Source organism: Parasteatoda tepidariorum, chromosome 1 (genome assembly GCF_982258835.1).
Source record: "Parasteatoda tepidariorum strain Cologne lab strain chromosome 1, Ptep-v5.0, whole genome shotgun sequence".
NCBI classification, from domain to species: Eukaryota; Metazoa; Arthropoda; class Arachnida; order Araneae; family Theridiidae; genus Parasteatoda; species Parasteatoda tepidariorum.
Window position 1 is genome coordinate 5,465,258 of NC_141755.1, and position 22,969 is coordinate 5,488,226.

Consider the following 22,969-nt stretch of genomic DNA (forward strand, 5'->3'; position numbering starts at 1 on the left):
TGTTTCTTCTTTACTCTTCCCTTATCATCAATGCAAGGTCAAATTCCTTCGCTGGATGCTCGTTTTGACTTAGAGTGTGGTTACCGCTAAGTGGGATCATTTGGCGCATTATCACCCTCCGGCGATTTTGATCTTGCGCCTCATTCGATACAACGCGAAGTTGGGACTTGCATTAGTATAAAACTTCTGACTATAATTTTGCTTCCTTTTTACAAATCAAGGGTGATTTGGCACTGCTGTTATAAGTACATCTGAAAAAACAAATTTAAGTAACTGTAAATCAGCAAACGAAAGCGTGGGAATAGTTGAGAAAATCGATTCATAAAAGCTATTTGCTTTAAATGAATCAATTCGTTACAGTACCCCCCCCCCCAAAAAAAAGGTCCTTGCAAAAACTTATGTTGACCCTATATTTTTTCGGTACAGTAGTTAAGCTGCAAGTGATTTGAATCAGTGTCGAAATAAATCAACGAATGTCTAAACAACCAACTTGGTGAATCTTATAAATCAATTACTTTTTAATATTAATTTAAACCAACTGATTCGTATAACTGACTCAAATTAGCAGATAAGAGTAGAAACAGATCGATATTAGACTCGAATACATTAATTGAGAGCTGTCAACTCAGACTAGTTCATTTGAATAAAGCGATTTCAATTGATTTGCATTAATAATTAAAAACACCTGTTCGAGACAACTGGATCCAATGATTTACATTATTGTAAAATGGGTTATCTGATTCTATATTAAACTCTATTTCTTGATAACGACTTGAACCAACGGAATTAAATTGAAACAAGAAACTGAAACGAATGAGCTGATTCAAATCAGTGATAATGACTCGTGCTATTTTTAAAATCTTTTCTGCGAATTGATTATCCAAAACTGTTGATTATTAAAAAAAAAAAAAAAAATTAGTGATCAAATATGATAATAACAATACAAATTAGTTGGAATCGTATTTGAAAATTGCGTTTGAAGCAGTTGAATAGAGTCCTTTTATTCACAATAATATTTCATCATTGAATATCATAATATTTCCTCTATTATAAGTTTCATTTTCTTTCGAATTTCATTGTTAATTTAAAGAATACGGAGGGAAGTGAATAATCAAATGCTGACCGGATTAAGATTACCTAGACAGACTATCACTTGGAAGATCAGCTGTGAGAGTTAATATGATTCAAAAATAAAAAAAAAGCAGAAAATTTTTTATCTTATTTTGTATTAGGGATATTTTAGCCATGAATTACTTTTACGAGCCTTTTAACTATTCTAAAATAAATAAATTTAAAAAAAAAACTAATATTTATGTAAAATGTCTTTGTTTAAAATGTCTGTTATATGTTATTAAATATCAATTGTAACTCGCGTCTTCAAAGAAATTCAAAGATTAAAAAACAAGAATATAAATACGATGTTTAGAAAATAAGGTAATCAGCATGCTAATGAAGGGAGAGATACTTATTTATTAACCAAAAACGTTGTTGTTTCTAATTCCACTTGTTAATACTAGCAAGCCTGCGTGGTTAAACCAATTTAAGGCAGAGGGTGCGCTTCTTGTTTTTCAGTGGTGCCATCTATGGCCAAGAATACGACTTCAGTCACACACGCACGTCACAACCTGTTTATAGGAAGGACCCATTCATTTATGCACAGATCGTAATTTTGACCTGAACCAGAGAACAATCAATCTCCAATAATGTATCCGATTCAATCACCAGAGGGTATAATTTGTTAGGGAAACACGGGGGCTTTGTGACCCGACAGATTTAATGTGCACCAGTCACCATTTTCTACACGAGTCTTCGGCCAGCTGGGATCGAACTCACGTTCTCTTGGACATGGGCCCAACGCCGTACCAACCATGGTATCCCTACACCATCAAAAACGTACACGCGATCCAAAAAAAAAAAAAAAAAAAAAAAAAAAGAGGAGCTATATTGCATACTTTATTAAAAAAAATGAAAATGAAAAGATGAATATCTGCATACATATAGTGGCCTGATTTTTGGAATATATACTTACAGTTACACGCACTCATCTCTGATTATAAGTTAAAGAAAATTTAAAAAAAATCTAAATAAATTTTACATATTAGCTACTGCCTTTAAATAAACAAATGTATTACTAGTTTAGCCTCGAGAATATTTTTCAAAAGAGTTTCTTACCAGTTAATACCTTCCTTTTTTTTTCATCAAAGAATAAATCATAAAGTGTTCTTTTAATTCGTTGTTGAGGAGTAAATTGTTCACGGTTTATGATTTTAAGAATAAAAATTGACTTAATTTTACTTAGAAGTGAAAAGTTAGTTTGCCTATAATAAATTTACCATTTTTCACATGTACGAACTGTGCCATTATTTATGTCAAAAAAATTAAAATAGGTAAGCGAAAAAAAAAAAAAAAAAAAAAAAAAATCTGTGTTACATTTATTATATTTTTTCTTGAGTAATTTTGTTGTTACTACTATTCATCTGCCTTTATTATTAGTTGTGTTTAGGTATTAAATATTTTTGTTACTGTGTATACACTATAAAGGTATTTCTCTTTTCTTTTATTATTGGGTCATCTCCGTGACAGGGAGCTTTTGGAGCTAGTTCCATATTCATTCAACTTTTGGGAAGCTAACAATCGTTTGACGGTCGATTTTTCAAATTTCAAACAATCCAGTTCATCGTTTTCCGTGACGTCATTAATCTTTATTTTAATAATAAATCTTTTATCAATATTTTAAATAATTCTACGAGGAAATTAAATTACAAAAGGAAAGTTAAAATCTTAAAATATGAAAAAATAAATTCATGATATTCATTCAAAAAGAACATTCTTATTAAATGTAGTTTGATCATTCTTTTTAAAATGCATCAATCGAATTTTTAATTTCCAAATGTATATTTTATATAAATTGTAAAATATTTTGTATTAAAATAAAGAGCTGGTTCTCGAAACATTTTAATTCAAAGCAAAATTATTTGCTTGTATGAAAAATAGAAGGATGAAATATCTCCTCTCATCTCTAAAGAGTAAAAGAAAAAAAAAAAAATTAAACTTTTTGTCTACATTCGATAGGTATTGTCAGAAGAACACGTCGCGAGCTCCAATTCAGGGAAATAACTACTAGTTCTGAAAAAAAGCTAAGTTAAAACTTTTTTACTTAAGATATTTTTGAAATTATCCCTGTTATAGCTGGTGAGTTTAAAAATTAGAATTAAAAAATTAAATCGAAAAAAATTAGAGTATATATACGCATAAATACGTAACATCGAATGTGAAAACAATTTTATAAATGATGATAAAGTTTAAGAACTGTTTTTAATCATTCATTTTAAAATCTTCGAGTTTAAATATACGAAGAAGCTTTACATTTCCTAAAATACTACCTATCTTTATAAATTGCGATTTTATCTTCATTTTTAAATATCTACAACCACTCATCACTCCCTTTAAATACATAGTTTCTCATTGGTTAAATAATTCTTTTAAAATTATTTCATCATTTATATTTTTTATTATTCTTTGTTTATGTTTAATGAAATCCCTGCAATATTTTGACTTTATCATTCTCTTTTATAAAATTTATATTATTTGAAACAACGATAAAATACTCATATTTTTTCCTCGTATAGGGGAAAGACGGAGTACATATGTTAACTCTATGGAAAAAATTTAGAAAAAAAAAACATATATATATATATAATACATGCACCCACAAAGGCTTTAAAAAAAATTTTCCCACTAAGATAATACATAAATTTAAGGAAATTTAAAAAAAAATATGTTCGTTGAATTTTAAAACAAACCTTAACTGTTCTCCTATTTTATTACCATTGTATAAACATTTTACGGAAGAATTTTCTAAATGAGTTTAAATACACTGTTCTAAAAGTTGTTTACTAATATTTGTTTTGATTCACACTTATAGAAGATGCTTTGTACTGATGTATGTTTTAATGAAGAAATAATTATCCGGTTATGGCAGAGTTATTGAATTTTCACTGTGTTTAAAACAATACGTATTTTTTTACATGATTTTCATTTATTAAAATGTGTTACAAGTTCATTGGCAGTGAAGCGTCAGTGCATGACAAAGAGATCAAAACAAAAAAAAAAGTTAAAATTTCGTATGATCATTGATGCTTACGCTGCCATTTGTGCCGCTTCATGAAAAATAACATTCCTATTGTCTACTCCACGCGACCGAAGAATCTCATTTTGTTTCATTATTGATATCTTACGCGAACCGTTTTGCGAAACAGATCGTTAAAAAGCCTTTAGCTGTATTATTTTGTTTTTTTGTATATCTGGATGTTATAATGATAGTACAATATAAGTATTTTGATGACTTTTTAATCATTCAATCAGATTTGAAAAATTGAAGACTTGATTACACGAAAAAATGAAATTTCTTGTGACAGTGAAAGTTTTTCATATGAATTTTTATTGAGCATATTTTTCAACCTTTTTTCGTTATTTTGTATTATTTTAGGTAAAAATAAGTGAAAAAATATTATATTTAGCATTTTAATAATTTATGGTTATGAAATACAGAATGAAACTCCGGTGTCTTTTTCTGCTTTGAAATCTTCAAAAACGGCTCCCTTCTAAACAATCTTTTTTTTTTTTTTTTTCTTTGTGGAAATTTTAACTTTTTTAGATCGAAGAAAAGCAATTATTCATTATTGAAATTTTTTTTTAATTCACAAAACCAATTATTGATACATTTCTGAATATGAATGAAAAAAATATCAAACTGTCTTTTTTTTAGATTTTATATTTTACTACTAATTTGATTCCAATAATCTAATAGATTTTTTAGTAACTGTTTTTATGTTTAAAAAGTACCCAAATAATAAACTGTTGTTCGTAATTAAAGCGTTTAATATATATATATATATATATATATATATATATATATATATATATATATATATATATATATATATATATATATATATATATATATATATATATATATATATATATATATATATATATATATATACATATAGTTCATATAACGTTTAATCATTTAAAAAAATTTTTTCTATTATTTTCCTTAGGCAAACTCTCCGAAGTTTAATACATAAATAATCCTGGAGAGAGGAAACAATAGAAATAAAATAAAATGTGAAAACACAGTCATATTTGAAACAGAATTTCTAAGAAGTAATACAGATTTTTTGCTTTGTCTCCCTTGGCTGTACACTCACGTTACGTTTAATACTTGGATTCAATATTTAAAGGAATTCAGAAAGTTTCTAAAAAAAAAAAAAATTACAATTTCCTCATAAATTGACAAAATTTTTCTCCTTTCAGAAATGATTATGATATGAAATATAATAGCTCTTATCATAGATTGATTTAATGTTCTGTTATTTTGGCTATAAATGAATTTTCATGTTAACTCCGTAGCTTTCTATTTTGAGAACAATACTAAAAAGACAAGATGGGTATTGAAACAAAATCACCCTTGAAGCGGTTAATTTATTTAATTTGTTGACTAAGACTAACTAGCATTTTGTTTTAGATGGAGAAAAACAACGTAAATCTCCGCTGTTTACCGATTCTGTGATCAGTACATTTACTCTGTGATCAGTAGAAACACCTTTCGCTTTTGATTGTGAACCAAATTAGCTTCTAACAGAAAAAATAAATTCTTACTGTAGGAGATAGTGCTCAGGAGATAGTGCTCAGGAGATAGTGCTCACGCCTCCTAATGCTCAGACCAAGGTTCGAATCTCAGCGATGACTGGGGGATACTAATTCCGCACCCGGCTCGCACTGACCACAGTGTTGACGTATAATATTCTCAGAGGAAGACGGATTATGGGTTAGAGATCCCTTGCCGTTAGGCTAACCGTCGGAGGTTTTCGTGGTCTTCCTCTCCATGTAAGGCAAATGCGGTTAAAAATTTCTCTAATACTTGATTCATTTATCTTCTGGATTGGGTTTGTAATTACAAGGCTGCGGAGTTAAACATAAGTAGTAGTAAAACTCAAAATTGGGTCATCTGTTCAGCGACAGTTACAAAAATACAAAATGTCTGCATTTAAACTAGATTTCTTTTACATAAAAAGTCAAAATATTGTGAAATTACTAAATTCATGTGAATTTATGTTACGCTATTTAAAATAAAAAGTGCAAAAAGAAAAAGAAAGAAAAACTCAGAAAAATTGAACACTAAGCAAATTGCATAAATATATAACCACAAAGTAATTAAAATAAAATTGCATGATTTAAAAATGCTTTTTTTTTTTATTGGTTCTGCGAACCAAAATTTTACTGAACCCTATAGAAATTAATCTACTAATAAATTTTAATTGTAATACAAGAAAATTTAAAATTAAATGTAATACAAGTTTTTATTATAATTTAAAATAATATTTAATTATAATAGTAGTTTATAAAGTAAGAAAATTAATTAGTTAAAAAATTAATTAGTTAAAAAAATCGTTAAGAAATACCAAAATATATTTTTGTTTGTAATTAGAGATTCATAAAAAAATAGGCACACCAGTGCCCCGTCTGCGCTAAAGGTTCGAAACGTAATAAATAGTCCCTTTTAGCAAACGCAAAAGTAACGCTCTCTTAATACAGTTTTACAAAAAAATAGAAGACGTAAACTATGGCAAGAAAGTGGACATAAAAAAAAAGAACTTTTTTTCCACAACAATGAAAGTAGAATAGACAGTTGATTGGAAGAAGCTACCGTCCACACAGGTCGACGTAGGCGGTAGCATCACGACTGACATACTATTGTACTTTTAGGAGATAAATTAGATTCTGCCCCGCACAATAGGAAAAAAAGTTACTGGGTGGAATAAAAAGTAAAACATAAAAACCCCAGTTATCATTATTTTTTTTTTACCTCATTCGATTCCAATCGAATGCCAATTATCACATCGTAATTAGACAACTTGCAGAAGTTTATCTTATTTTCTTTATCGTTCCCCCACTCCTTATTGTTCATTTTAATTGACCGAACATAAAGATGTATTTCAGAATCTTTGACAAGCCATCTATCATAGAATGGAATATTAATTAAAAGCAGTCTATTTTTTTTTTTCGGAGAATGATAAAATAACTGATGCTATATATTCACGCACACGTCATAAATTTCCTAAGTCCAATCATAGCAGCTAAAGGCTGTTTCCTTCGTGTGCGGCAAACTTTTTTCTCTTTATGAATTGAAGAATATTTACAGAGTTAAATACCGACGGTAACGTTTTACTTCTGTGCTTAGATAAAGTAAAAAATACTGATAATATAATTATAACAGGAGCTCAAGTTTATAAAATCATTTGAAAGTCATTTAACTTTTCATATCCATCATTGATTAGTTTTTGTCAAAAATAATAATAATAAAAGAAATGACAATTAAAAAGTAGCGTTTTCATAAAACATCCAATGCGTGAAACCAATTTTTAAAGAAGGACTTCGATAGGGTAGAGCTAACTTCAGACATAAGCGACTCATGTTCAAATCGTCGGTTAATGTATTGTTCTGACCACGGCAAAATATAGAATAGAATAAAATAATTAATTTCTCTAGTATTCGAATCGCGGTCTTGCCTGGTCATTTCGTTTACTCCACGTTCGTTTAAGCAAGTGCTGGCAAAGAATAGTTAGATCATGCAACCTCGAAACTGTGACAGGTTTTCGTGGTTTTCTTTTCTGTGTAACACAAATGCGCGTTAAATTCACTGAAAAAAAGTAAATATGGAGGGGAGTTTGATCCATAGGTTTTTTTTTCTTTTTTTTTCGAGAATTACGAAACAGAAAATTTATTCCGATAGGGATTGTCTATTCAACGATGATGATGTAAATTTATTTTTCAAGTGATAAATTATTTACAAGCCTATTAATGGCAAATAAAGCTCGAGAGGTTTTCGGACTTTTTATGTCTTTGCGCAAATTTAATGTGAGTTGTTTAATAAAAATGGTAACTCTAGTGTATATTACCATGCCACACTCATTTTATAAACAAACTGCTTTAAAATTTCTAAAATATACCTGAATTGCAGTAAAAAATACTATACTGTTGGTGAAAATTCGTTTAAATATATCCTCACGAATTAGATAAAAATGTCTATATTCTAAATAATTTCCACACTTTTTTTTACGTTTCTGAACTTTTTCTTTTTACTCAAATTATATTTCTATGTATGGATATTCTTTACTTATTTCTGAATGTGTCACAAATTTTACAAGACTACTACTTAATAGCCAGTGGCTAACACCGTTGTGTGTGGTTTAATAAATTATAGGGAAACTTAGCGATAGGAAGGGAAATTTTATTACGATAGCTGATGATTAAATGTAAATGTGGGGGATATTGATAGAAATTGTCGTTCTTAAAAAGTCAGGTGGTGCTGCTGCTAGCAAAGGAATGTGGCAAGCATAGGAAGAAAGGGTCAACAACCCTCAAGGAAAACTTGTGGCTCTGGAATCTTGACGAAGGAAGGGGAGGGGACAGTGGAAAGAGGGGTGGAATTATTGCCAAGAAGTTCATTCGCCAAATGTCATCTTGACACTAAAGCATAGAAGGAGAAATCTCGTCAAACCATCGCATGATTTAAAATTTTTGTATTCAAAAGTTTTTGTGTAAACACAAAAGATGACAAAATGGGGTTGCAGAAATAAAAAAAAGTACAGTTATTTTCTTTAAATAGCTACTATAATCATTTCGTTTTTCTTTTATTTTCTCGCGATGCTTTCGCAAAAGATATTATTTGACGATTTATCATTGTCAGGGGTATGGGAAAAAAATCTGTAGAATTCTTCTGACTCGCTGAAAATGTTTAAGTAGAAGGTCAGTTCGTGATGGTTACAGAAAGTAATTCATTATACAGAAGTTAAACTGAAACCTGAAGGAAAAGAAAAAATTCTATTCTTTAGAAAATAAGCTTCAAATAATATAAAAATAGGAACGTAAATTATTGCTTTTTCAACATTTTATTTCATGCCAATCTCATTTCTGTATTGATTACAGTATTTCAAAAGCTTCTATCAGAAGAGAAATAAATGAAAATAAGTACAATCACGGGGCTATGATTAAAGCCATTTTACTTTTAGAAATTGCAAATTCCTGTATTGGATTCCAAGTCAACCTTTTCAGAGAATAAAAAGATATTTTTATGAGAAAAACACGTTTTAAAGAGAAAAAAAATATGAATTTCTGAGACTCGATTGAGCAACTATTTTATAAAGAATAAATGTTAATGCATTACATGTGGTTTAGGATTTGATATGTGCTAATTTTTGCAATGCTAAATTTCTTTCATCGTAATTTTTTTTATTAATTAAAATAAATAAATAGCAAAAATAAAAAATAAGGAATTCGATATTAACATTTCATTTAAAAAAAAAATTCTCACAGTAGCAAAAAAGTTACGATTTAAAAAAAAAAAATAATCACCGATTTCTATTTTTTACAGACTGTTTTCTATTTTTTTGCAGAAAATTCGTTTGTATTCCATAAAATTACAGCTAAAAAGCTTAACTAAAGCAAACTGCAATTTAAATAATGAGGTCTGGCAATTCAGTTGAAAAGCTTCACCCGTTTTTTTACAATTTTTTTTTTTTTTACTGTGTTTAGTAGCGGTAGTCAACTTTCGGGTAGAATGCCATGAGGAGAAAAAAGAAATAACTATACACGCTACTTCCAAATTTTTTTTTAATATATAAAGTAATTTGTAAGGTAAAAAAAAAAAGTGTTTATTGGCTGATTATGCAATTTTAAGGCTAATAACACTTTCTAATATCAGTTAGAGAAGTGGAGATTTAAAATTAATAAAACAGAAAACACTTGGGTTTTTTCGTTAATAAACATTTTTAGAGGTTCAGCAATAGTTACTACTCATTGACCAAATAATATTGTGAGGACTGCCTTAGGACAATCCTACAAGAGAGATACAATAGAGAAATACAATTATACAACTTTCCGATTTGTTTAGAGCTGAAGTAAAAATTAAACTGAAATTTTTATAGAAAATTTATGTTATGTAAATATAAAACGATCAGTTACTAATCTCGATGTATTTTCAAATTTTCACTAGGTTATTAGCATATTATTTTGTGGTGTCAGTATTAATTTTAAAATGTATTTTTTCTCCTTTTCTTTGTATTTCTATTTGTTGTTATTGCTTAATAAAGTTTGCTACACGAGCCAAAGATTATTATTATAAACAATCCCTATCAAATAAATTTTCAGTTTCGTAATTCTCTAAAAAAAAAAATAATAATAATAATAATATCTACTAATAACAAATAAAAATAAATAAATAAATAAAGGAAAGAAAAACTCATGGATCAAGCATTGGATCAAACTCCCCTCCACATTTACTTTTTCTCAGTGTATCTAAACCGCATTTGTGTTACTCGGAAAAGAAAACCACGAAAACCTGTCACAGTTTCTCTATGACAGATCGTGGTTATATGATCTAACTACTTTTTAGATTTTCTGCACGCGCCAAAGATGATTATTATAAACAACAACAAAAATATGTTGTTATACCTGAAATGAGTATATTTTATTATGATTATTTATATTTAGAGATTCATTTAATTGAGTGTTGTTGACAACCCAATTAGTTTTATTTTATAATAGATAAAAGGCTAAGCATATGACAAGTAAGATTACTTCAACTTCTCATTCATTTTCCATTGGCATATCCAATCCAATCCAATTGACATGGCTGTTATTAAGGTACTGTCAGTTGTCGGTTTGGTGTGACGAAAAAATGCAAATGTTATATGGCTGATATCAAAAGGTAACTTATAAGTATACCAAAAGAATGAGAAGGCAGAGTATATAATTATAATTTTGAATAAGACAAATAATGCATGAATATCTTTTGAGCAAATTATGACTGCCAATCTATTTATTTCTACACTTAAGTGTAACTCGTATATTGTTTTTAGTTACTTTATTTTAAATCATGAAATAGTGCCAGAAAAGAAAATGATACGTTTGCCTTTACTTATGAAATATTTGAGCTGCCACCTGAGTAATTGTGAGTTTAATAGCTTGTAAATTCTGTACAGTAGGAAAAAAAAATACTGATTACCTTTAATAATTTTTAATCTAATGATTGGATCTTTACGTTCTGGGACTCAATTTTAATGATATGATTGGAGTAACTTCAAGATTTGCTAATTAGTTAATGCGGATGATATTTTAAGTTACGAAATCAGGCACGAAAACTTACTTTTTATGAATAAACATACTTTTTTTTCTCGTACGGATTCGGATTTCTGATCCCAAAATATAGTCGAAATCTGGGAAATAGGGTCCCTATAGTTTGGTGAGGAGAGCTATCCAAAGTTTAAACTTCTACGTAAAATTTTTTTTTTGCGTTTTTTGCCGATTTGATTAAGCGAGTAGAAAATTTTACAGATAGAACAAATAGACAAAATTCTAAGCAAATTTATTGACTTTAACAGTGTCATAAGAAAAGTGAAAGCTAGGCGGCATAAAGTTTCACTTAACTTATACGGAGTTTAATTTAAAATACATAGAATATCATAAAAAAAAATTATAATTATAATTTTTCAATAAACTAATTAAATTTTTATTTATTTTGTCATAAATATTTTCGTTATTTTCAGTAAATTTAATTATGAAAATGCAAACAAAAGTATATTATACGTGTTAAAAAAGAGATAGAAAGGAGGAATAAATTGAACATAGTGTGTGTGACACTCTAACCTAAAAAATGTAATGAATATTCTTACCTGTCCATCGTCTAGTCCAGCTAAAGCTCCAGAATTGTGAAGGTTTATGATGTCTTGATCTGTGAGTGTGTGGGCCGAGTGCACTAAAATGTCTGGTCTCCTAGCATAAGCTGTTAAGTCCGTTCTCCGCGTCGTATCAGTGTAAGGTAACATATTTGTTTGCAAATGTAAATTAGCTTCGTCTTCTCTTTTGAACAAATTCCTGGTATTTGAGTGAAGTTGATGATGGTATTGTTGGGGTGCGTTGCCCGATAATGTGGATGTGACTGGACCGTAAGGATCAGTCTGAAAATCCAGTTGTTGTTGCGTTAAACTGCTGTAGGGAGGTGGGAAATAGGGTGGTTGGAACTCATTGGCAGTGTGGTTAAGTCTAGCTCCTGTGGTGAAAGTGGTAACGCCTGGAACAATACTGGCTATGGAAGTTAAGTTTCCCACGTGGCTAACCACCAGTTCTCGTCGATCCTGTAAATAAAAAGTATTCATAAAAATCTAATTCTGAATAGTCAATAGTAAATGAGTAGGGGAGAGTGGGGTCAATTGTAACAGGGTACGATTATAACAGAGCAAAAATTTCGAGTATCGGGTTCTAGATTTGGTTCCTAGGTGGCGCACAAGGTGTATTTAATAAATCTACATGTACACCCCTGATGGCAACCATTTTTATGTACTTTTGAAAGAGTTACATCACAAAAGATATTTTCACGCCCCGAAGGTACTTTTTTTGGTATTAGAATATTATATTGTAACAAAGTAATTTTGTTTAAACAAATAAAAATTAGTAACCGAATATGTAAGTGGACACCTTAATTAAAATTTCAATAAAAAAAAAGATTAGTTTTGTTAATTAACTAGCATTGTTTTTAACAAATGAAGCTGAAATGGTGTCTTGGGGACGATTGTAACAATAAGTAAAGGTACGATTGTAACAGCTGAAAATAAATAATCTTATGTTTACAAACCATTACTTAACTCTTTAAGAACCACCAATAGTTTCCTATATCATTTATATTATGTTGCATGTGCATTATTTTATTTGTCACCTTTCACAGCATAAATTAAAATTTTTAACCCCTTAAAGTTAAAAGTTTAACCCTTTAGGTCTCTGCTCATTATTATTTTTACTCCTAAAATATCACTACTATTTTGATCAATAAAAAAATATATCACAACTATGATAATATGTATAATGACTATGTTTTAGTTGAATTCATGAACTGTTACAATTGACCCCGTAAGTGGGGACAATTGTAACAAGTGCACAACAGTCAAAAATTGTTAATAACTAATATAATAACATTTAAAATAAGGTATTTATTTTTTTTCTAGTAGAGGATAGTCTACTTTACTCGTGTGTCAATTATTACTAATAATGTATTGGATTTTTTGTTAGTTAAAAATAGTTAAGTAAAAAATGTTACAATTGACACCACTCTCCCCTACTATTTGTGAAAATATCGATAAAATCGATTGACCTGAAAATGTAGTTAACACTAACCTACTTTAAAACAACGAAAGAGAAAGAGGAATTGTATTAAAGCTGAGGTGGAAGTATGGCACCCATTGTTTCTTAATAAAACAAAACGAATCCCTCCTCCCTTTAGACCAAAATTTGCAATTTTCAGTTTACAAAAATTTCCACTATTTTTTAATTCCTATTCCGAATGTTTTTATGATTAGCCAGTGAAGTGCGTTTGACGTATATACTTTTCGGACCAAATTCCTTTTGAGGGCGTAGAACGTAATATGCACACCGTTTAAAATATAAAATAAATAAGTAAATGAAATGAAAAAGATAACATTGTCTATCAAAACTGAAAATTTCAATAAAACAAAATAAGGATTATATATTGGGTGGTATATTTCTTTTACTCGGGGTCTCTGGGGCCAGGGCCTGAAACCAACTATTTTTAATTACAAACTATTCATCATCATTTTCTTTATATTGAGTAAATAAAGTAAAATAAAATAAAACAGTCCTATATAGATGCGTATTATAATTTTTAAAGAAATTTTGGTACTAAGTTTTTTCGTAAAATTTATAATAGGGCCATTTACCTTGCATTCTCTGTATTCGTGACTGCTTGATTTTAGTTCCGCACGCTTTGGAAGATCGTCACTTCAACAAAATTTTTGCACGGAGCATATACCTAAAAACGGTTTCGCCAAACACGAGAAATATCCCTTTTTTTTGGGGTATTTATTAGTAGCAATGGAATTTTGCATTAAGGTCATAATCATTACAAAATGTGCTTTGAGAATAATTATTTTTTTTAATTATATTAATAAAAATATTATTTATTTATATTAATAAATAAAAGTAATAACATTTTTGATTTAGTATTTATCACATATTTTGGTATTATTATATTTATAATAAAATGTTTAATTTTTTGCATAAAGGTCAACTGGATCAGACTGCATAGATTTTTTGCTTTGTTCTTCTTGTTATAGTACTAGAGTAATTTCTGAAATTTTCATTTATTTGTTTTTAATTTACGTTTAAAGTATTTCGAGTCTAAAAAAATTCTTAATTCTGCTAATTTTATGCGAACCTTTAAATGTTTCGATATTATTTAGACCGAGAATTTTAGTACTCTGAAAAAAATATGACTCAGTATTCTTTAAAACATGAGTTAACAGTTAGCCATTTTAGCACAGATAGATTGCTCGACCTTACTAAAACATAAAATCAATTAACACTTCAAAATCTTCTGGATCAATTCCATAAAAATAGCGTTCCGTTCTTTTTTATTTATTGGGTTGAATTACTTTTTTTTGATATTGCATGATTAAAGGAATTGCATATTTTGGAAGCACTCTTCTTTAAACATAAACTACGAACTTATTTAGCGTTGGTAATGATCTAAATTGTATGCAACTATTGTTGTAAAAACATTTAAAAAAATTACTTGTGAGTTTTTATTGCAAAAAAAATAAAAATATTGATTTTTTTCTATATGTTTTTCTCTCATCATACTTCCAGATAATGTTTTTATCCTCAAACCGAGATTCTTTGTCTCTCATTTATTATAAAGTCCAGAACAGAAATCTTTGCTTCTAAACTTATCTTTTGTTTGAAATTTTAAGTCAAACAACAGAACATGAAAACTAATTCATGCTATTACAAAACTAATGGTACAAAATAGGAATTGCGATGGAAGTAAGAGAGAAAATTACTGATTTCGAAGAATCATTATTTTCACCTTCAAACAATACTGCGATTATTATAATAAGAGTTCATCACATACCGGAAAAAATTTTGATTACTTTTCCCCCAACTTCGGAAAATAATTTAGAAAACGGTAAACGTTCTTGACTGTAATGTGCAACGTCTAATGAATAATCTACAATCAATAAATGAAAGAACAATGAATATCGGAATAATTTTTTTTATCAGTAAACGCGATTAGCTGAAACTAACTTTTAAAATTATTGTAAATAACATAAAACTTGGTAAAAACATTTTAATAAATGACGGGGAGCTGATTCAACAACCCTATTGTCAAGAGAGTATCATTAAAAAAGTATAAAATACCTAAGCTTTCAACAGCAATCTTGGAATATATATGTTGAATTCTTAACTTTATTTAAATATATTATTTTTTTTTATTTGCTTTTAATAAACTTTTGATATTTGAGTATCATTTAACAGCACTAAGTACCGAATACTGCTTTCCAGGTTAGTAACTTTTGGAGGATTTCCTATGGCCGGGATGAGTTGAGCGTTGGGCCCCAAGAGATCGGAAGTTCGATCCCCACCTGCCTGTGTAGTAAATGGTGGAGGGTGCAAGTTAAATCTGTCGAGTCATAAAGTTTATAAGGTTCCCATAACAAATCAATATCTCTGGGGGTACTGAATTGAAGATTGATAGTTCGGATCAAAATTAGGATCTGTGGATGAATGATTGGGTATGAATGGGATGTATGAATGGAGCCCTATAAACAGGCTGTGACGTGTGTGTGGATGAAATGGTTTTCTTGTCCATAGATGGTGTCAGTAAAAAGCATGAAACGCACTCTCTGCCTTATATTCGCTTGGTTTTATTAAGCAGCCCTGCTTGATATTGGCAAGTGGCATTAGAAGAGCCGCGATGACTCAGAGGAACATTAGTAGTCGTAAATCCATAAAACTAGGTCGGCCGTTCAACGACGGTTATAAAATAAAAATAAAAATAAAAAGTGGCATTAGAAACAACAACAACAGAACATTTCCTCTGTTTAAAATGTTTTTTAAAAAATTCCAGAAATCATTTGCGTTGAATATTGTATTTTATTGAAGAATTTCAAGCAAAGCAGAAAAATCTCTGAAACTTTTAACTGTAAATAAAAAAATCTACAAGATCAGAAATTTTCCTCAGATTTTATAATACTTTCTGCGACACTATCTGCTGATCTGAAACACATTTACATTTAATTGCTCTTAATTATAACATCTTAAAACTACATCTTATTACTATGTATTTCATTTTTTAGTTTTTTCTATTAAGTAAACTTATGATGAGTATCATTTTACAATACAAAGTGTTGAAATACAAGTAATTTTTTTGCAGATTCCTTTTCAGTGCCTCAAGTCAAATTAGTTTCAATAAGATACTTCCATAATAGTTGTAACGTTAGTGTCTATTTAAAATAGAAAATAATTTTCGAATCTATTGTAAATTTGGGAATAAAAGGTAAATTTTCAAACCAGTAATACTACAATATCCAACAGAAGCTTACAATAAAGAGTCACAAATTAATTGCTTAAAAAATATTGAAATTCATTTATCATTAGCTTTTTTGAATTAGAATTATGTCCCAACCTCAGAAATTTTGCATCAATGTTTATGCTGCTATTTTTAATTTTGCTCCAACTTTTTGAAATTTTTAGAACATCATGCGAAACTGAGAATAGAGAATGTGGGTAAATACATAATGTTTAACCATCCATAGTGATGTGATGACATAATGAAGAACAAAGGTTTTAACCCGGAGACGGCTTCAAGCCCAACCAACTTCATACTGATTAGTAGCAGCTAGTCTGGAAGCCAAGGCGACCGGTGCGCAATGCTGACTACATTGCACCCATCATACTGTTGGTCTTGAAATTGTGGAGCCTTAACCTTCATGACCTATACGACAGATAAGCGGCAATTGGGAGAGTGCTTTGCTCTTAGAATGTATTTAAAAACAGTATTTCCAAACCAGTGTTTAAAACATATAACTAAAGAAGATTTACCTAATGCTTTAAACTAAGAATTGCTCTTTGACATTACAAAATTGTTAATCATAATAAGCACAAATTTTTCCATTTTATAAATGGTTTTCAGATGCCTAAGCATCTTAAGGAAGAAAGACACATTTGAAAGTTAAAGACAAAATTTATGAAGCGATGTTTAAATTTTTCTCAATGCCCACCACATTTGTCAATTAGATGCCATTGTGATATTTAACGGGTGATATTGTTAATCTCCTTTTCGTGGATATCCTATAGGTAAATCAACGTCAGCCCAACAGCAAAAGAATGATAGAACAGAGAAAGAGAGGGGAATTACACCCGTGCCCGAAGCGGGATTCTAACCAAAGACCTTCCTGACACGATGCCTGAACACCGTACAGGCTGTTCACGGGCTGTTTTGTTTAAAACAAGCATTTAAAATTAAGAACATTTATCTAAAACTTTAAGCTATAATTTGTCCCTTGAAACAATTAAATGGTTTTTAATAGCAGTATGCACAAGATTTTGCATTTTGTTTTTGATGGTCATCTACCTCCTAAGAAGAGAAGTAACTTCCACGCAGTAAGGAAAGTATTGAAGGAATCACTTAATGAAGAATAGCACTTTTGTGTTTTTTTTCCCCCCATCAGTTTTCTCGTAATTGCGGAAAGATATTTAAAGACACCTTTTGTGATGCATTGCTTAAAATATATATCTAAACACGAACATTAAAATCTTAAATAGTAAACCATGTCTTACTCATTGATGCAAATCAATTGTTAATCAATTACACAGTAGTTGTTAATAGCAGCGGGCACACATTTTTGCACTTGGTAAATTGTCATGAGATACCTGAAATCTCTCAGGAGGACGCCCTACAGCGGAAGAAAATTTTCCTCGCAAATTGTCTTTTTCTTACATCACTGATTTAAAATTTGAAGTGCAGAAAAAGTGAGTTCAGAGAATGAGCCATGAAGTTTCAAATACTGAAAAGAAAATTTTAAAATATACAAATGAAAGTAAATTAGGACATTATCACTTAGGATTACGCAACGGTGAAGTTCTCTTCTCATAATTTGTTTGCACTTTAATGCTTGGAAGTATTTTTTTTCTTCAGCCACTGGAATTTTATGACTTACTCTAGGTTTGACCGAGCTCACTTTTTCCTCCTCTTAAATTTTAAATTAGTAATAAAAAGAGATTTTGCGACGAAAGTTTTTCTTCCGTGGTATGGCATCCTCTTAAGAAAGATCAGCCCTTTTCTTCTCAGCATTTTTCTCAGTTTCCAAGTAATTGTGGAAGGGAAAGAAAAATGAGTGTTTAGAAAGTATTGAATGAATGTGTGTGAGTATGTTGTTGGGGTTGCCTAACCTCGAAAAGGAAGAAGTGTGGGAAAACGCCGGCTTTTCGGCATCGAAGGTCAGACACCTTTTTCTCCGCGGGCGCACCTCGACTCGTCTACTTAGATATGCATTACCCCTTCTCTTCAACCACCACTGAAAACTCTTATAAAAATGTTTTACATATTCATTTTCTTCCGGCTTATATGCCGTCGGTCACTGTTCAGGAGGAGGGGAGGACAACGCCTACACATTCTCTCGAGACTTCTTTCTGATTGAAAGCGTGGTTCAAGGAGTACAGAGAATAAATATACCGTTATGGAGATAGTAACACTTGAAAGGTACTCATTACGTACATGGGAATTCGCTGTTCGTTAAATGGGAAGTTAATCACACATTCAAATGTGATGCAATAATTCAATCTATGCAGGTTCCAAACATCCGCCCTTACTTTTAAATAAAAAGGTGAACTAAGCACAGATGAAACCAGAAATAAATACAGTCAAACCTCGTTCACTCGAAATCGGCTGCCCTTTTATTTCATGTTAACCGAATTTTGTTTTATCCGATACATCAAAAAACAATTTATTTCGTACTTTTAATACAAGTTATGAACTACATTAATGTATGTAAACAATTTTACTCTGAACCAAACAAATTAAAATAAGCTTTAAAGTTATAACTACTTTATTAAACTATTTCATTTTAACTATTTTATTTATTCATTTGCCCATCTCGCTGCTTCTACAAAGGAAGAAAATAGAAATAGTATTCCTCAAAATGGGGGGATACTCCTGGGATTTTATTCATTACAATAATACAATTACTCGGTCAGGTATTATAGTATAACATACTATACTGCCATACCTAATTATTTATCATCTGTGCTGTATCCAATTTCCTTTCACGTTAAGCAATAAATTTCATGCTAAACTTATAAAATACAACAATTAATTGCTGACTCACGGGACCAAACACGCGTTTCATGTAAAGCGATATTTCACGTTAAGCGGGGTTCAACTGTTCTGTTTTTCATAATTATGGAGAAAAAAAATCAATAATTATTACAAATCAAGAGAATTTCTTTAAATTTTGTTTATCTAAATGTCAGATTCGCAAGGAAAAGGACAAAAATATACTGACTATCTAACTAAAGAATTCATCTTGCCTTGGTCTACTTCAATGGAAACAAGAAAAAGTGCATTCCAAAGAGGGCCACTTTTGATACTTAATATTTTAATTTCCTAATCATAATCACCAACAATGCTCCAGACAAGTGGCGAGGGGAGTTCTTTAGTGAGTCAAGATCTTTGAACTACTCTTTTGCTTCAAAAATGCATCGGAGTTTCCTCTAAAACCAATATTTTATAACAAAATCCAATTGATTAAAAAAAAGCTGACTTTTTACATAAAGCCATTTTCAAGCGCTTCATTCAGATATAGTTCATGCTGGGATTAACTAAAGAATTTAATGCTATAAGTGCTGAAATTGGCTATACTGAACTAAAGGAGAGTGGAATAAAAAACTCCTAAGATGATTTTACCAATCAGTGTTCAAAACTAAGTCTGGTCAAAAAAATGAAAGATCAGTAGATAAGTTTTCTTGGAAATCGAGATCACGAAACCTCTTTTTCCCTAAATGCTTATGGTAATTCAAATTCACTGTATCAGAAGAAAACAGTGAATAAGTACAGAATAGTTTTATTTTGGCTTCAATTAAAAATGTACTACTTTCGACTCTCTTCTATTTATGCATAGCATTCTTGAATAGGAAGTTTATCAATTGTATAGAATTCATTTAAATAATGCAATCGATACAAAGTGTTCGAAAATGTTAAATATTCTATAGTTGAACAGCTCGTTTAGCCTCCTGTAAATAATAAATGACCTCCTGTAATGAAAAGTAAGTTAAAAGTTATTTAAACATTTAGTCCTCAACTGCAAGCAAAAGTTATTTGGCGACATGACAGTAAGTAATATTTATTTAATTAGAGTATTATGGATAAGGCATAGCTGCCAATATGGATAGGAAACAATCCAGTAGATTTTACGAAATGTTAAATGTACTAAATATTTTACCCATTGGGAATTTTAGGGATTTTTAGTCATCGAAATAGAAAAACTGCAATATTTTTCGATTATGATTGATATCAAATAAACTTCAAAATGTATTATGCTATGTGTTATGTTTACTCATAATTTTGAATAGTAATGGGCATTGAATTCATCAAAGGTAGCTAAGACTTTTTAATTAATTCATAAAGGGGTTTCTGAAGAAGAAAAAAAAGCTGAACATTTTGGAAAAAAAAAGTTTTAAACTGTTTTAAACATTTTACCTTATGTTTCAAGTTTAAAAAATGCAGAAATATTTTTCAAATGTTTCATTATCATCAAGCTGATATCCTGACTTCAAATACTAATGTACAATACTATTGTTGTAAAATCAATACTATTGTTGTAAAACTACTCAAATTGAAATGGGTTAAAATTAAAGCTCGAAGACATCTTTGAACTACTAGATCTAAAATTAATATCTTCTTTAGTTAGAACCGTTTGTTCAATACTATTAATCTTCGAACTAGCAGCAGTTTCAAACTAAAAACGTTTGACATTTTTTTTTCTTTAATGAAAATCAAATTAAAACACTGCCTTCTCTGGATTTATAAAAAGAAGGTAAAAATAGTGAATCATCTATTATTTTTAAAATTTATAACTACCTGGAAAATCTCACCTGAATGGAAATATTTTGGAAATGTACGATAGTTTTTTAAATATTTTAAAATATTTAAAATATTTTTCCGTTTAAAAGCCCATTCGATTCGCTTCAACAAAATAATCTCCATTTGAAATTAGAGCTTCGCTATAAGTTTAAGGTGCGGTTATATTATTTTCTTTGGCGAAAAAGCTTTGAACCCTTAAAGAATAATTTATAAGACAAACAATAAATTAACTATATTGCGTTGGACATTTGTTTTTACTATCGTATATTTGTTCTTTGGAATAATAAATTTCGCGTGAAGGGCAGTTAATTGAATTAACCAATCCAACAACTCGGGCCCACGCTCTAAGTAACGGCTTCTTTGCGGTGACCAGGTGTGACGGACATTTTATCCGTGAGAAAACATTCAGACATTGTAAAAGATTTCAGAAAAGCGATTCACCTGAAACAACTCCTCCTCCCCGTGTCTTCAACGGTATTAACGCTTTTTATCATTCTTTTTCCGTACGAACGGGCAACCTCAGTTATTTCCACTGATGCATGAATTTAATTAAAAGGACTTCACACTGAATGGATACAACCACAAAATACCCTGAATAGGGATTAGTTAATAACAATTCAAAGGAAAAGAAAATTATCTCACCAACACGCAATAACTCCTAAAAAAATTAGTGAGATTATTAAAAAAAGTCTAATAGTTACTAAAAAAAAATCTGATTACATGAATTACAATTGTGCTAAAATATAAAATCTAAGAAACGTATTTTTTTAAAATTCATATTCAAAATTGTATCAATTTTGTAAAATAAACAAATTTCAATAATTAATAACTGTAGCTTAAACAAATTTGAAAAATTATTGCTTGATAGTGAGCTGTGTTTAGAAGATTTTATAGTTAACGCAGGAAAAAAAAAAGCCACCAAAGTTTCATGCTATATTTAACAATCCTAAATTATTAAAATGCTAAATATATATTTTTTTTTACTTAACTTTACGCTAAAGGCAAAGCTATAATTTTTAACTATGTATACCAGCTACTGCTGAAAAATCATCTAGACATTAGAACGGATTAAACACTATATAAACTAAACCATAATTTCTGTTAAAAAAATTAGAAAACATTTTTTTTAAGAATCACCATCCCCCCCCCCCAGATTAAATTATCAAAATCAAGGAATAATTCTCAGTATTTGCTACTTTTTTGAACCCAGATAATGCAACGTTGCAATAGTTTTTTCAAATATTGAAAAACTAGATCACAAATGATTTTCATTTTCGCTAAACTGTGGCTTTTCTTCATATTTACGTTAGTGCCATTTTCAGAATTAGCATAGAGGGTGCTGGCTAAAGATAGGATTAACTTAATCTAACATAGATGAATGACAGTTGCAAATTCTCAGCAGTTAGGAGCAGTTTGCAAAAAATAAAACGTTATTTCATGTGACAATAGAGCTTTCGAAAAGACTTAAACTGTTCCTGTCCTCGCGATCGCACTCTTAAAGTTAAAATTTGCTGCTCAAAGGCAAGTTTTCTAAGGTTCAACTGCTTATTGTCAACCAAACGTACTTGAAACTTTTTTTTTCCAATTCCACAGGCACTCAAAGATTGTCACTTAGTATATTCATCCACTAAGGTCTGCGCCAAAACAAATGAACGGGATTTGACAAAACAAAATGAATTTTATAGGATCACTTTTATCGAGAACTTTTTGCAAAAATACAATTACATGTTAAGTTATATCAGGCGCAGTACATGTAATATAGTAAATAATACTTTATTTTTGCATAAAACACCCGACAAATGAGAAACATTATGAAACAAATTAAAACAATTACAGTAAATAATTTTAAAAAAATGCTTCGAAATTATGAAGCATTTCAATTATGCACGAAATAAGAGAGTCATGTGTTGGTCTTAAGGTCATTTAAATTTATTATTCTACACTGGGTGAATCATTACGTGAGAGAATATAGAA

General features: G+C 29.8%; 1 protein-coding gene across 4 annotated transcripts in view; it reads right to left on the minus strand.

The window, feature by feature from the left end:
• Positions 1–22,969, minus strand: part of LOC107452006 (transcription factor AP-2-alpha) — a 165,964-nt gene that overhangs the window by 61,691 nt on the left and 81,304 nt on the right. For all 4 annotated transcript variants that reach the window (XM_087158565.1, XM_087158553.1, XM_087158561.1 and 1 more), the window contains one exon: positions 11,739–12,200. In XM_087158565.1, the coding sequence (XP_087014691.1) occupies positions 11,739–12,200 (462 nt within the window). The remainder of the gene's footprint in view (positions 1–11,738; positions 12,201–22,969) is intronic.